The 13,397-nt window shown below is 40.7% G+C and overlaps 2 protein-coding genes across 5 annotated transcripts in view; one reads left to right on the top strand and one right to left on the bottom strand.

Moving 5' to 3' along the window:
* Nucleotides 1–6,999, bottom strand: part of POLR3A (RNA polymerase III subunit A) — a 34,921-nt gene extending 27,922 nt beyond the window's left edge. For all 3 annotated transcript variants that reach the window (XM_080347801.1, XM_080347802.1, XM_080347803.1), the window contains exons 1-10: nt 6,784–6,999; nt 6,205–6,340; nt 5,544–5,681; nt 4,824–4,995; nt 3,332–3,486; nt 2,925–3,164; nt 1,901–2,063; nt 1,564–1,700; nt 908–1,011; nt 61–202 (exon numbers count right to left, since the gene is read on the bottom strand). In XM_080347801.1, the coding sequence (XP_080203927.1) occupies nt 61–202; nt 908–1,011; nt 1,564–1,700; nt 1,901–2,063; nt 2,925–3,164; nt 3,332–3,486; nt 4,824–4,995; nt 5,544–5,681; nt 6,205–6,340; nt 6,784–6,827 (1,431 nt within the window). In that variant the 5' untranslated portion in view covers nt 6,828–6,999. The remainder of the gene's footprint in view (nt 1–60; nt 203–907; nt 1,012–1,563; nt 1,701–1,900; nt 2,064–2,924; nt 3,165–3,331; nt 3,487–4,823; nt 4,996–5,543; nt 5,682–6,204; nt 6,341–6,783) is intronic.
* A 279-nt stretch (nt 7,000–7,278) lies between these two features.
* RPS24 (ribosomal protein S24) lies at nt 7,279–13,338 on the top strand. Of its 2 annotated transcripts, none has more exons than XM_080347804.1 (6): nt 7,279–7,364; nt 8,105–8,170; nt 8,515–8,724; nt 9,161–9,271; nt 12,286–12,321; nt 13,120–13,338. In XM_080347804.1, the coding sequence occupies exons 1-5, from the start codon at nt 7,362–7,364 to the stop codon at nt 12,286–12,288; spliced, it is 393 nt and encodes a 130-aa protein (XP_080203930.1). In that variant the 5' UTR covers nt 7,279–7,361; the 3' UTR covers nt 12,289–12,321; nt 13,120–13,338. The 2 variants fall into 2 exon arrangements, with proteins under 2 accessions (XP_080203930.1, XP_080203931.1); XM_080347805.1 differs by lacking the exon at nt 7,279–7,364 and adding an exon at nt 7,408–7,413 and having other exon boundaries at nt 8,104–8,170.
* The last annotated feature ends 59 nt before the right edge of the window (nt 13,339–13,397 follow it).

Below are 13,397 nucleotides of genomic sequence, written 5' to 3'. Positions count from 1 at the left end.
GGTAAATCACCTAATATTCAAGGATGCGCTACCTGTGTGTTAGGATGCACATGCACTTACAATGTGAGCCATGATGCTCAGCTTATGAAGAGAGGGTTGTCGATTGAAGAGAACTATGTCACCATCTATAAGGTGCCGCTCCACAATATCACCAAACTTCAGCTCCTGGGCCATCTTTTCTCGGTTTCCGTATTTCAAAAACCTTATAGTCACACATAACAAGGGAGTCAGAAGAAGTGAAGTCAGAAAGATGTAAAGACAACTGAAAATAAATTTTACGTTTATAATGCAAGTTCTTCCATTAAACATTGGATTCTTTGCATTCCAATAACTAGAACACAAAACTGTTGTGGATTGCATTGTTAAACATCAGCCCTGCTGCTATTTTAAATAATGAATCTATTTGTGACACTAGTTAACAAAACCACAGTTACTAGCAAACTAAGTGAGAAAAAATGCTACTTATAACAAACAAAGAATTTGCTTCAATTGTATCAGGGAGTTTCACTCATACATCATCCCTTCTTCCTACCCATGAACTGACCACATCTTAGCTCTCCCATGAAAACAGCCAGCACAACAATGTGCCCAAAACTGCCTGTTTTCATTTATCTGTGTAGTACAGCCTCTATTCCAAACAAGAGAGATTCAGTCATTTAAAACAAAAAAAATCTAATTGCAGTTCACTATCATTTATTTCCACTTAAGTTTAAATCCAACAGGTTATCCAAAAAGAAATCGCACACTAAACCTGAGGAGATAAGAACAATTTTTTGTTGTTACTGCCTTTTATAAAAGATTCTAAAACCAAATTTTAATCCCTGTAGGTATAACTGTTTTTACACAGCAGCAAGAACAAGTTGATGGGGAGAGACATAAGGTGAATCATTATAGGTAAGAACGATACCGTTTCATCTGTGTGTGCCTTTGCTGTATGAAGTTGGCTCCAGGATGCACATCAGGACCATTACGGACAAGCTTCCTCATGAAATTAATATTTGCTTTGTTCACCTGTTGCATAAAGACTTCAATCAGAAACAAAGGAAAGACATTTCAGGACCTCTTATTTTTACTCCTGGCTTTTGCATTTTCAAATTTTAGGCTTAACTCACAATTACCCTCACAGCCTCCAGCTGCTGAAGGGAACAGGCAGGAGGGAACAGAGAAGGAAAATGTAAGGCAATCATAGAGCAGAAGATATGAGTGAAGCTAAATTAAAAAATCTGGGAAGTAAATTCAGAAATAAAAACACTCAGCTACTTCTCAGACAGACAGACCAATATATGGAGCTACATATGAGTTCCAAAAAGGAAAACTCTTCTCTCGTGATATGTCACTCCTTACACCACATGCCTTCACAGTACTTGCATATATTTGACAGGATGACCTTCATTCAGCAGCAGCAATGAACTGGCAAAGTGTCACTGAATGACATTTCCAACACAAAGCAATACATTCACTTCCTTTACAGTGAAGCTACAAAGAAGGACAACACTGATGTCTGGTAGAAAAAGTTAAAAAAAAAAGCAAGAATAGAAAAAGTTTTTGTTCTACACTACTTACCTTTTCAGGAAAAGTTAGTATTTTAGCAACATGAATAGGCACTGCTACTTCATCTATTCTTAAGTTAGGATCAGGTGAAATGACTGTTCTGCCAGAGAAATCCACTCGCTTGCCAGACAGATTGCCTCTAAATCGACCTAACAAAATAAGCAAGTGAAAACTCTTTCATATAAAAGCTGTTTTCAAAACATTATTTGTTAAGACAGACACCACATTAGAAAATCTTTCAAGGTACATCACTGAAGCACAACACAATAGTAGCTGAGAGGTGCTTCAGAATAGCAAATATTTGTGGCTTAATTAAAAAACAATAATTAAAATAATTTTCTAGACAAACCTTGCTTTCCTTTAAGTCTCTGGACAAAACCTCTGGTCCATTTTTTAGGTGCCATGTTGAGAGGAATTCCTGAGAGCTCACTGTTAATGTACAGGGCACACTGCAGTTGAAGAAAGTCCCAATCCTCCATTATCATCTGTGTTTTGGCTCCTGATATCCTATGCTAAACGAAATAGTCATCCAGTTCAGAAAATAAATATAACAACACATGTTAAACTAGTAAATCATTTTTCTGATATGAGTACACCTCTTCTTTTGAAAACAACGTTAAAAAAATCTTCATACATTGGAATGAAAAAGGTGGGATAACGTTATAACAGAATGCATGTTATAGGATAAGGCCATTTACTAGAGAAGCCAGAAAAAAAAGTTATTTTGCCTACCACAGGCTTTGGACTGATGCTCACAAAAATATGCATTTGTTTAAATTCCATTTTTCCCAAGCCACTGAAGTTACACTAATGTAACTTCACAAACAAGAAAATCACCAGTAATTAACAATTCTTAAATCATGGAAGAGTTAGGGCTCACTTGATTTTGTTTTCCTGACGAACAGTTTTGAAAAGCCTGAAGTGTATTAGTTTGGTAGAACTGTTCTTCTGAACAAAAAACAAAGACCAAGATGTAGCAAAAAAAGATGAAGGTCTACTTGAAAAAAAAAAAAAAAAACCACAAAAAAACCCACAACCCAAAGGTATAATGTTTTAATTTTAAGTGACCACTCAAAAAGTGGTACAGTCATGAGAGAAAAAATAAAAGAGAGAAAGAGAGAAGAGTTTATAGACCAGAACTCAAATGAAAAAACATGTCCCATGATCCACCACTGCAAGCAGCCAGTCAGGCAGCTCCATTTGAAAAAGTTTCTCTATTTCTTTCAATACATTCCAAACGACACAGCAGTACAGTACAGACTGCTTGCTAGATTGTAAGCAGTAAAACAAAGTAAAAAACACTCACTCTATTCAATTCTAAATGATTTCTTTCAAAGGTAACAGTCTTTAAGAGCGTTAAAGTGATGACTCACCTTTTTTATTACATCATTGAGGAAAATTATCTCTGTCAGCTTCATCGTTAAGTCATCCTCGTTTGTGCCAGACTTCAAGTCACTCACCACAGAGGGTCTGATACACAGCGGAGGCACTAAGAGTCGCGTGAGGATCAAATCCGAAGGTTTCCCTGCTTCTGGGTTCATCAGGAGCAGAGGGATATCTTCCGCTGGGATTCTTTTGAAGAGGTTCAATACTACTAAAGGATTTAAGTTTTCCTACAAAATCCATTGGAGAAAGGGAAAAACAAGCCATGAAGTAACAGTTTCAACACCTCCCAACTCTTGGATCACCACAAGGCTTAAGCTGCTACATTGAAAACCTTTAAGGAGTTTTATTTAAAGCACAAAAAGCAAAAGAAAAAAAATGTCGTAATTAAATTCACCTGAGCTCTTCCTAGTAAGGGTTCTACTTCTTTGTTATGTTCTATGGCAGTTTCAAAGGACTGGAGAAAAGTAGATACCATTGGATCTACCACTTTCTTATTAGTCTTGTACTTTTCATGTATTATTTTCAACAAACCACACTTCTTCACAGTTCCTGCAAGCAAATAAATGTGTTCTTTTTAAAACAAACAAAACCAACATGAAACAAATGAAAAAACAATAACCAAATAGAAGCCTTAAAATGAGTAAGCTACAGTTCCAAAACCAGTTAAACCTTCAGTGAACACAAAAATAAAATAAAACTCTGTCAGCTTTATTAACCAGTTTCCTAAATTCTCCGAACACAGAAGACACCCAGGTGATGTCCCCTCCTGTGGCTGGCTTCACATGCCCAGGTCACGGTGATGCTTCTGAAGCTGAAAGCAGGTGGCTGAGTCCCCACTTTAACGCCACTTCCACTTCTCCTCCATCATAGCAGAGATTTTTTTTAAGTTCACACACTAAAAACGGGACCAGGATGTGCCATTTATATATCACTCCACTATCTTCTCAAGTAATTTTAGAAGCGAATTGTAAAAAGAATCTGACAACCGTTTTCACGTCATGCAGGTAACGGTATTCATAAAACTTCCACAGATTAGTCCAAGTGCTTTCCAAACTCTGGTTTTAGTGAGGTATGCTGACCTACCACTTAAGTTTGTAAATGCCTATTGTTTGTGCCAGCTACATGTATATGTGGCACTTATAATGAAGCAGCTCTTTATTTATTCAGGCTGTTGATCATCACAAGCCAAAATTTTAATTAATTAAAAATGTAAAATTTTGAGTTATGAATTAACTATGCACTATGACTGTAACACAGAAAGTCCTTTAACAGCAGTACCACTTCATCAGAGAACATAAAGAAAAAAATGTATTTTGAAAAACAAGTGTGAAATCTTATTAAGATACTCTTCCCTGAAGAACAAACTCCCGTGTAACCCAAGATCATCACAGCTCAAATACTGCCAAACTCCAAAACACACCCTCTTAGTAGATGACAAACACATCTAGTATTACAAAAGATAATTTCATACAATGATGAAAAATGAAGTTTAATCAAAATTAAAGTCTACAAATGCTTCTAAGTTAAGGTATTGATCACTGACAATAGCTCCCAATGTTTTTAAAAACACATTAAACAGTTGTGGGTTTTTTTTTTTCCATTATTTGAGTATCAAATATTGTTTACTGCCATGAAGAGAGAGCACATGAAACAAGTAGGACATGTCTCTATCCACACAAATGAGATGTGAGAAAGCACGTGCTTGGCATTAAGAATGAAACTACCAGGTTCTTAATAAAGGCCAAAGAGTATATCCATTAGCTGTGGAACGAACAGGGATATTCAAGAGTTTGATGCCTATCAGAGCCACTAGTTAAAACTAGGTAAAACTAGGTAAAAACAATCACAGCAGACAACTCCCACTGACTCCTAATGCCAACACTCACCATTAAAGGCACCGCAATAAGGACAAGTGTTTTTCTTCCGGCACTTTTCAGACACTTTCTTCTTTAGCCCTCTCTTCTGAAGATATGTAAGGCCAGGTCGCTTCAGGTAATCCAAAAATTGCTTTTTTTCTTCCACCGACAGCATGATACGGCAACAGGATTTGCAGATCATCTTAAATGTAAACGTATATAAAAACAGTTGTTTAACAGACACATCCAGAGTTGTAACATCTATTATAACTTAAGTTCTTCAACAGAGCACAACTTTTTAAATTAAATACAATGGTCTTGGTTAAAAGACCAATTCATATGCTCTAATATACCAAAAAAAAGTACATTAAAAAAATACAGTCAGTGATACAGTCAATGAGGCAAATCCTTATCTAAGCTCTGTAGGATCTTAAAAATCCAGGTACAAAGCAAACAGAGCTTTGATTTACCAGGATGTCCTAAAAGGCAAGTTATACTGCATACATTTAATTCAAACTACTACAGAAAAATAATGGATTAAATTACTTAGTGTGAGATTATATAAAACAAAATCACTAAGACAGGTATTTAAATACATTTCTTTTACAAAGTATAAGATGGATAAAGATGAAATGTATAACACAACCATAACATAACCAAGCCTTCTCAATTATTCTTTCAAGCATCCTCTTTTCAGATAATTTCTTTTTTCTAGATTAGAAACTGATGACAAATCATAACTGTGTTTACCTGTAGGATGCCTATCACAGCTTTGAAGTATCCAACATGAAAGCAGGGCAGTTCTAAGTCAATGTACCCATAATGTCCTAAACAATCAGCCAGATTTTTCCCACAGGTTTCACAGGGACGGTCTTTTTCACTGGTTCCCTTTGGGATGAGAACAAAAACACAGAAAAAAAAGTTTTAGCTATAGGCAACCGAGTACACAGAAAATACAACAGTTCTTAAGCAAGTTAGCTGTGCTGACAGCAGACTCAGCACACTTACTCCTTTTTCCCAGCATCAGAAGCAAGTCAGTAGCATCACACACACTCCTTAAGAAAAACGTCTTTCACACAGACCCCACTGATACCAGTGATGCTAATTCATTCAGCTTTTGCAATGGATCTGCAGCCTGCTAATCTGCAATATGGTATTTTGTCGATGGCTGGGTCTGGGTCTCCCAACAAACAGGCAGAAAGAACAGATCTCCTGCCTCAAAAGAACACTTTATGAACCATCCAGTGCATTAAGAAAGCAGCTGTCACTGCAACTGACAGTCTACGCAATTCAAGCAGAGACATACCCACACATGTTTTGGATGAGCAGTACATTCCGGTCATCCCAACTTACTTTTAGCCACTTTAAATAACTCTACAAAAACGGTTTGAAAAAAGGAAATGGTTCTCACCATGCGATGGTCCAGTACTCCATACTGCAGCGGAGCATGGTGGTTGTCCTGACTGTACAAGTTCTTGCTGACCACTTGGATGTGAGCTTGCTGACGCATCTCTTCTGGAGATTTCATGCCAAAACAGATGTGGCTTCTAGGATGGGGAGTTTAACACGTAGGTATGCGCACATATATTTGCAGAAATACGTATAACTACAGGCATGCCCACACATATGTATTTAAAGGCAATAGAGAGGAGGCCAAATTGATCCACACTGTATCCGCAGTGGGTAACTACAACCAGCAGCGCGGCTGTGCAGTGAGCTGGTCACGGCGGGGCATCTACCGGCGCTGCCGGGCCGGCCCAGCGACACAGCCCCGCCAGCGGCCTGAGCCCGGCCCCGCAGGGCGGCCAGAGCCGGGCCTCCCGCCGCGCTGCGCTCCCCGCCCGCTCAACCCGTGAACCGCTGCCCGGCCGCCGCCACAGCGGCCGCACCGCGGGACCCTCAGCGCGGGGCGCCGCGCAGCCCCGGGGCACGGAGCGGCAGCCCGGGACCCTCCCGCCGCGCAGGGCGTCGCCCCGGCCGCCCCACTCACATTTTCTTGGCCACGTCCGTCTCGCGGAACTGCTCCTTCACCATGGCGGCGGCGGCGGCGGCACCGGGACCGGCGGCGGCCCCAGCGCCCGGCAGGCCTGCACGCGGCGGCACAGAGCCCGCCCCCGCGGCGGTGTGGAGCGGCGGCGCCGCAGAGCGGGCTCGGCCTGCAGCGCCCCCTGCTGGGGCACGGCCGGAGTCCTCCGAGAGCCGTCGCTCGGGCCGCCCCACGAAAGATGCCGGCGGAGCCGTGTCCCTGCCGACAGTCCCGCCGCCGCCCGGCCGGGGCTGAGCTTGCTTGGGCTGAGCCTGCTTGGGCTGAGCCTGCTTGGGCTGAGCCTGCTTGCGCGGGGTTCACCGCGCTCGCAGCCCCACCGACCCTGACAGAGCCCGCTGCCCCGCTCTGCTCAGCAGGCACACAGAAGCCACCCCTTGTCGCTTCTTCCGCGTCCGGCTCTTGGCAGGACACCCCTGAGCGCGACTCCTCCCCGGCGCAAGGACCCCTGCGCGGCTTTATGATTGGCTGCGGGGCGGGCCTTCTTCCTTTGCTCCCTCGCTGCCGGGGCCGCCGCCGCCGCCATGGTGAGTGCCGGGTGCTGCCGCGCGATAATCCGCCCCGCGCCGCCGCCATCCTGCCCCCGCGGGGCCGCGCGCCGCCCGGGCCCGCCCCGCCGCTCCCCCCGCAGCGGCCTGCGCGGGTATGGCCGGGGCTGAGCCGGCCTGTCCTCCCGCCGGCAGCCGGGGCTGAGCCGGCCTGTCCTCCCGCCGGCAGCCGCGGCTCTTGCGGCCTGTCCCGGCGCCGCGGTGCCGGTTGTTTGCGGCGAGCTCCGGGGTGCGCTGCCTGCGCTGCCCTGTCGCTCTGCTCCTCATCACTAAGAGGGGCCCTAGGCTGGACAGGAGCTGCCACACCGCACCTCTGCTCTGAGGGCGTTAGGGGGGTGCTGTGGGTTATGCTCGTCTGTGCGGATCTTGCCTGGAAGCTTTAAGGAAACAGTAACGTGTAGGTTTTCTAAGGAAGCTCCTGTACTAAGTAAACTGTAATGTAAAGGTTTGTTAAGGAAACTTCTGTTGTAGTACTTGGGATGCTCCATCTGTTCCATTAAAAGGTGCCTCAGCTTTTCAGAGCGGTACAGTACTTGTGTTGCTGCGTTTGGAATCTGGGGATAAGTGTCAGTTTTTCATCGTACTTCAAGTGGTATTTTCTGTAGCTCAGGACCAGTTAGTGATTACTGAATGTTGCTGTACTGTGCATTTATATGTTTGTTAAGTTTGGATTGCATGTGTAGCTCTTATTTTGTTTTATTTTCTGTTTTCTCTTGCAGAATGACACAGTGACCATCAGAACCAGGAAGTTCATGACAAACAGACTGCTTCAGCGCAAGCAGATGGTAAAGGAACACAGAAAATTGTCTTTAATTATTTGTCTGTTGGTTCTGGGCTGCAAGTGTTCTTCAGCTGTTATAAGTAACAGCTCTTAAAACCTCTGGAGTTCTTGTAAGAGCTCATTAGTTCAAATGTGTTGGTGCATGCTGAAGGTGAATCCTGATGGTGAGCTAGTGAACTGTTTTTTCTTTTGAAGGAGGAAACTTCGGTATCAAACTGATAATACTTTCTCCTGCCGAGATGGGTTAGCTTAAGTGTTGGGCTCGTGGTGGGTCTGTAGTACTTGGCTGTTGTACTGGATATTGACTTTCTCTTGTTTTTATATAACTTGTAAAAAATTCCTTTTTAGGTGATTGATGTTCTTCATCCTGGGAAGGCCACAGTCCCCAAAACAGAAATCAGGGAAAAGCTGGCAAAAATGTACAAGACAACCCCTGATGTGATTTTCGTCTTTGGCTTCAGAACTCATTTTGGTGGTGGCAAGACAACAGGTTTTGGCATGATCTATGATTCTCTGGACTATGCAAAGAAAAACGAACCAAAGCACAGGCTTGCCAGGGTATGTTGTGTTCTGGGAACTTGTAAACAATTAGGATAGATCTGAAGTATTTAGTGGTTCATGATTTACGTGTATGAAAGCTTATGTAAAAAGCCTTAGAATAGTACTGGCTAGTTTATACATTGGCAAAATAGGAAAATATTTTTATTTTTTATTATAGGGGAATTGCAAAGGCAAAATTCATGTTAGCAGTGCCATTTAGCAGTAATAGATAACTAACCACTACCAAAGGTCTTGAAGAAACTTAAGAGATGAGGCTGATACGTATGCTACTTTAGTGTTTACATTTTGTGTTCAGTCATTTATTAAGTAATGAACTTGTCCCACTACTTAACTAATGCTTCAAATTCAAACAGTATTTGAACAGTCTGGAAACAGTAACAAATTTAGAAGTTGCTGCCTGAAACTAAATGGAACTTTAACTGTTCTTTAATAGCATGGCTTGTATGAAAAGAAGAAGACTTCCAGGAAGCAGCGAAAGGAGCGTAAGAACAGAATGAAGAAAGTCAGGGGCACAGCCAAGGCAAATGTTGGTGCTGGCAAAAAGGTAGGATGAGGATATCCGTAAGCTAAAGTGACTGTGTTGCCTTTAAAATGTTATTAGAAACTCTTCAACAGAATAACATTGTTTTTCTTCCATTTCTTTCACCTGTTCTACTGGATATCAGAAGGTAATCTGTGTGGTGTTGTATAGCTTCTTAGCAGCTCAGTAGCTTTGTTTTGCTCCTCACTGCTGCAAGCTTAGCTGACATGATGTGAAACAATGCTTCTTACATGATTGTTTCTTACATGTCACTTGAACTAAACTTTCATAAACCTAACAGTATTGTTCTAATTTCATAACTCAGCCTTGCGATGTACAAATAGATATTTTTAACACTTGTTACTCAGACTACCTTAATATCTAATGCTTACTCCACCAAGTTACTGTTATTTATGATGTTATTTATAGGGGAGATTTTTGTTCAGGATGTATGGTGGTGTAGGCAGCAAGGACAGTGTGTAAATAGAAATAAGGTAGAATGCTAACTTTATCCTAGGCTTAAGTGACTGATTCCCAAGATAGTGGGGGTGTTTTCTCCTGGTGGGAGCTTCCTGTGATGGGGCTGGAAGTTCATACAAGTTTGTCAGATGTCCAGCTTGGGGGAAGACAGAGTTCCTCTATCCTTAAACAAAAAAAACCCCACCAAAATGGAGGAATAGCCCACATGTGAAGACATCTTCCATAGCAGCTTTTTGTTCTCTGAAAAATACCGAGTAAGCTGTACAGTTAAGTAGGTTTTTTTGAGTGTTTTAACGAGGGAAGATAGGGCAGTGGGTTTTGATACTTAGCTTTGTAGCTGCTAAAGTGCTCTGACATTGTGAACTTTAGTAATCTTGACTTCTGCTTTTTTCTACTCTCTTGGAATTCTCCATCAGAAATGAAGTATCTAGCAGGTACTGAAAATAAGCATGGATGTGGTGACTGAGTTATACATCACTGAAAGAGATGTCTGTGTTTTTAGTTAAAGCACTGTACTGCCTTGCATGCGTGCATGTTTGTTTTAAATTTGCTTCTGTCCTGTAGAGGTTCAAATAAGTACAGAATGAACTTCATTCTGTGCAACTTAAAAATGAGGTTTGGCTAAAAACAAACAAGACTTGTGGAAGTAGTGAAACATCATTAAACTAAGGAATGCTGAATGAGAAGAAAGAAACTCAATGCTATTGATTTGAGGCATTGGTTCAAACTGTGCCCACCCCCCCTCCCCCCATTCCAAATCAAAGTAGTATAGTGTGATTGCATGTGTAACTTGACCTTTGTGTGAAAGCAGTTGTGTGTCTTTATGAAAGCTAAGTCACATCACAGCTTTGTGCATTTGAGACAGTGGTTGGAAATGACATAGTTGTCAGCATTAAACTGTATCTCACTATTGCACTGTAGTATTCCAAGCTGAGACACAAACAATAGAGATTGCTTCATGAAATTAAATTCTTCGATTCCTGTATAAGTGAAGGTCTTGTTATCATTGAATGGAAGGAAGCCAGTGTTACTGCAAAGTTCTAGACAAGATTTGCAGCCCTTTACCTTTCTGCTTGAATGCTGTTTTAATAATGAAGTCCTATGATTGTCTACTGTATAACAGCATGAATAAGTATTTGATATAGTAGTAACACTGACACCCTCTTGTGAATGTCAAGGGAGTCATTTAGTGTTGCACTGGGACCAGTAGTATGAATTAACTTCTTCCCTTCAAGAATTTTGCACTTGAAGGTAGCTTTTATCGAGTGTTAACACAAAATGTTGAACTGTCACTTGAATGACTAAAGCTGTCCAGTTCATAGAAATTCTTGTAAAGCATATGAACACTTCAGAAAACAAGACCAGGATTGTGTGCTGGTATATATAATTGTATCGCAGATGTGACTTCTGGATCAAGCGCTTCTCAAATGAGCGTGTGATCCTCGGTAGTATGCAAATGATTTTTTGGGTTAGAGGGTTTTTTTTATGTCATTTTCAATTATATTTTAATTGATAAGTATGCAGAGGTTAGATCTTATTTGTTCACAGGTTTTGTTAATCTTTGTGTTAGACTTGAAACTAAAGACATGAATTTCTGTGCTTTCTGGAAAACTTGGTAGAGTTCTGTGCTGCATCACAGAAAAAAAGCTTGTGGAATACACTTCTGTCTTAAAGCTTTGTCTTGAAAAATGCAGGTTTAAACATGATAGTGTAGCATGGAATTTGTAATAGGAGTCATGGACTATGTTTTGGAGTACACCTACATGATCTGTGAAAACTTGTTTACCTCAGAAAAGTGTAGGCACTTGATTCTGAGACATCTTCAGGTAATTTTGTATTGTTCTGAGAGTTACGCACTATGTAGTCATGAAAACTGTTGAAATGATGACTCAAATAGTTTTTCTTGAACTTTTAAGTCAGACATCAACTGTGCTGATGCCTGACTGTTTAAAGTTTTCTTTGGTGCTTCCTTTATATTCTCACTCCTTCAGAATTCCCATTCTGTTTTCACTGCAGTTTCAAGAAAAGTATTTTAAAGTAGCTTGTGTTATTTAATATATTCTGTGGCACTATTGTTAGTTGAAGTCATATAAAAGTTTGCAACAAGTAGTTAAGGATGCCACTCAGTGTTTGTGTTCAGAGCAAATGCAAAAAATCCCCACTCTGCCTTTTAATGTCACAGCTTCAGTTGTGTAGTTTGTGACAGCCTTTGACAGGTGAGCCTTCTAAACAGAAATGGTTTTTTAAAACAACTTGATCAAACAGAAGTGTGGATGGGTTTAAACAATTGTAGCCTGTAGGTCTAATTGAATATGCAATTGCATTCTGTGTATCAAGCTCTAAACAGCTATTGCTAGGTCCTATTTCAGTTTGAGAGAGTACGTGAAATCTCAGTCTTCAGCCTTTATATCAGTAAAAACCCTTGATATTTTCCTTCGCGTTTCCCTGTGGTAGCTGAAAAAAGCATATTGTGTCAGTAAAAAGCCTCAAAGCTCTATCTTCTGCAGTAGTAGAACTTTGATAAAACTATTATCTTATTAATGCTTTTTCTTTTTCAGTAAATGAACATACTTCAGATGGAAAATGGACAACAGGTATGACTTCAGAATTCTTTGTAATGGTAGACATGCAGTAGCCTGTAGTCATGACAATAGGATTAGTATTGATTTAGACAAAGAAAGACTGTTGTGCTTACTACTGAGGTGATAATTTATGACTTCCACTTACATGAAATACCTGACTAGTATAAAGACTGCAATAACAGACAGTTCAGATATACTGTTGCTAAAACTATTGCTTATTTAGTCTTATTGTAAACAAGGCTTACATTTTTCCTTTTGTAGGTATGCTAAGGAAAGGATAGCACACCTTGTTTTTTAGTGTGTTAAATAGATAAAATTAGTATGGTTTCTGTTTCGAGGACTGATTTATTTTCTTAGAGATACTATTTCAAGTAAATTCCTTATAAACAAACCTGACACTCTTTAGACAAGTCCTAGACTATCTCTCTTTGCTGCAGAAACCTGAAGTGAGTTGGATGTGCTGTGGGCAGTAACCGTTACAGAGAAAACTCTGGGTTTATTACAAATGGTGTGAATGACTCATTTTAAAGCACCTTAAACAGTCTGGGAGCTGATGTAGTGAGTGCAATGTCTTAAACAGAAAGCTGGTAAAGCAATTGTAGCTTGTGGAGCTCCTCTACAGAAATGGTGTAATCTAAGCTCTTATTTATTCACGACAGTATTGTGAGATTGTGAACCTTATGTTCTTCTAAGAAAGGCCGTGTGGTTCACCTGACTTCTTTGGGAACTAGTTTTTCAGGCCCTATAAAGGTATAAGTAAAAAAAAAAAAGTCTTAATCATGTGGCACTGATCTATCTTTTCCTTTACAGATTACATTATTCTATGAAGCATAGAAAGAATTATTGTGGGAAGAAGCTTCTCATCTGGCTTTAACATCAAATAAACTATGTCAATGAAATGCTGGTTTGCCCTTTAGTTTTGATTTGAAAGCTACCATTTTGTAAAGTTCGTGACATTCAAGATTGGTGCACTGTTTGCACTGTATTAAAATCTTTTCATAATTAAACAAATCTCGTTTTGAGTATCAATTTGAAGTGAATCAGAGCTTCTCATGGATAGTAGTATAACCGAATTCCAAGCAGGCAAC

The sequence above is a fragment of the Nesoenas mayeri genome, assembly GCF_963082525.1.
Source record: "Nesoenas mayeri genome assembly, chromosome: 7".
NCBI classification, from domain to species: Eukaryota; Metazoa; Chordata; class Aves; order Columbiformes; family Columbidae; genus Nesoenas; species Nesoenas mayeri.
This window is presented reverse-complemented; position numbering and strand designations above follow the sequence as displayed.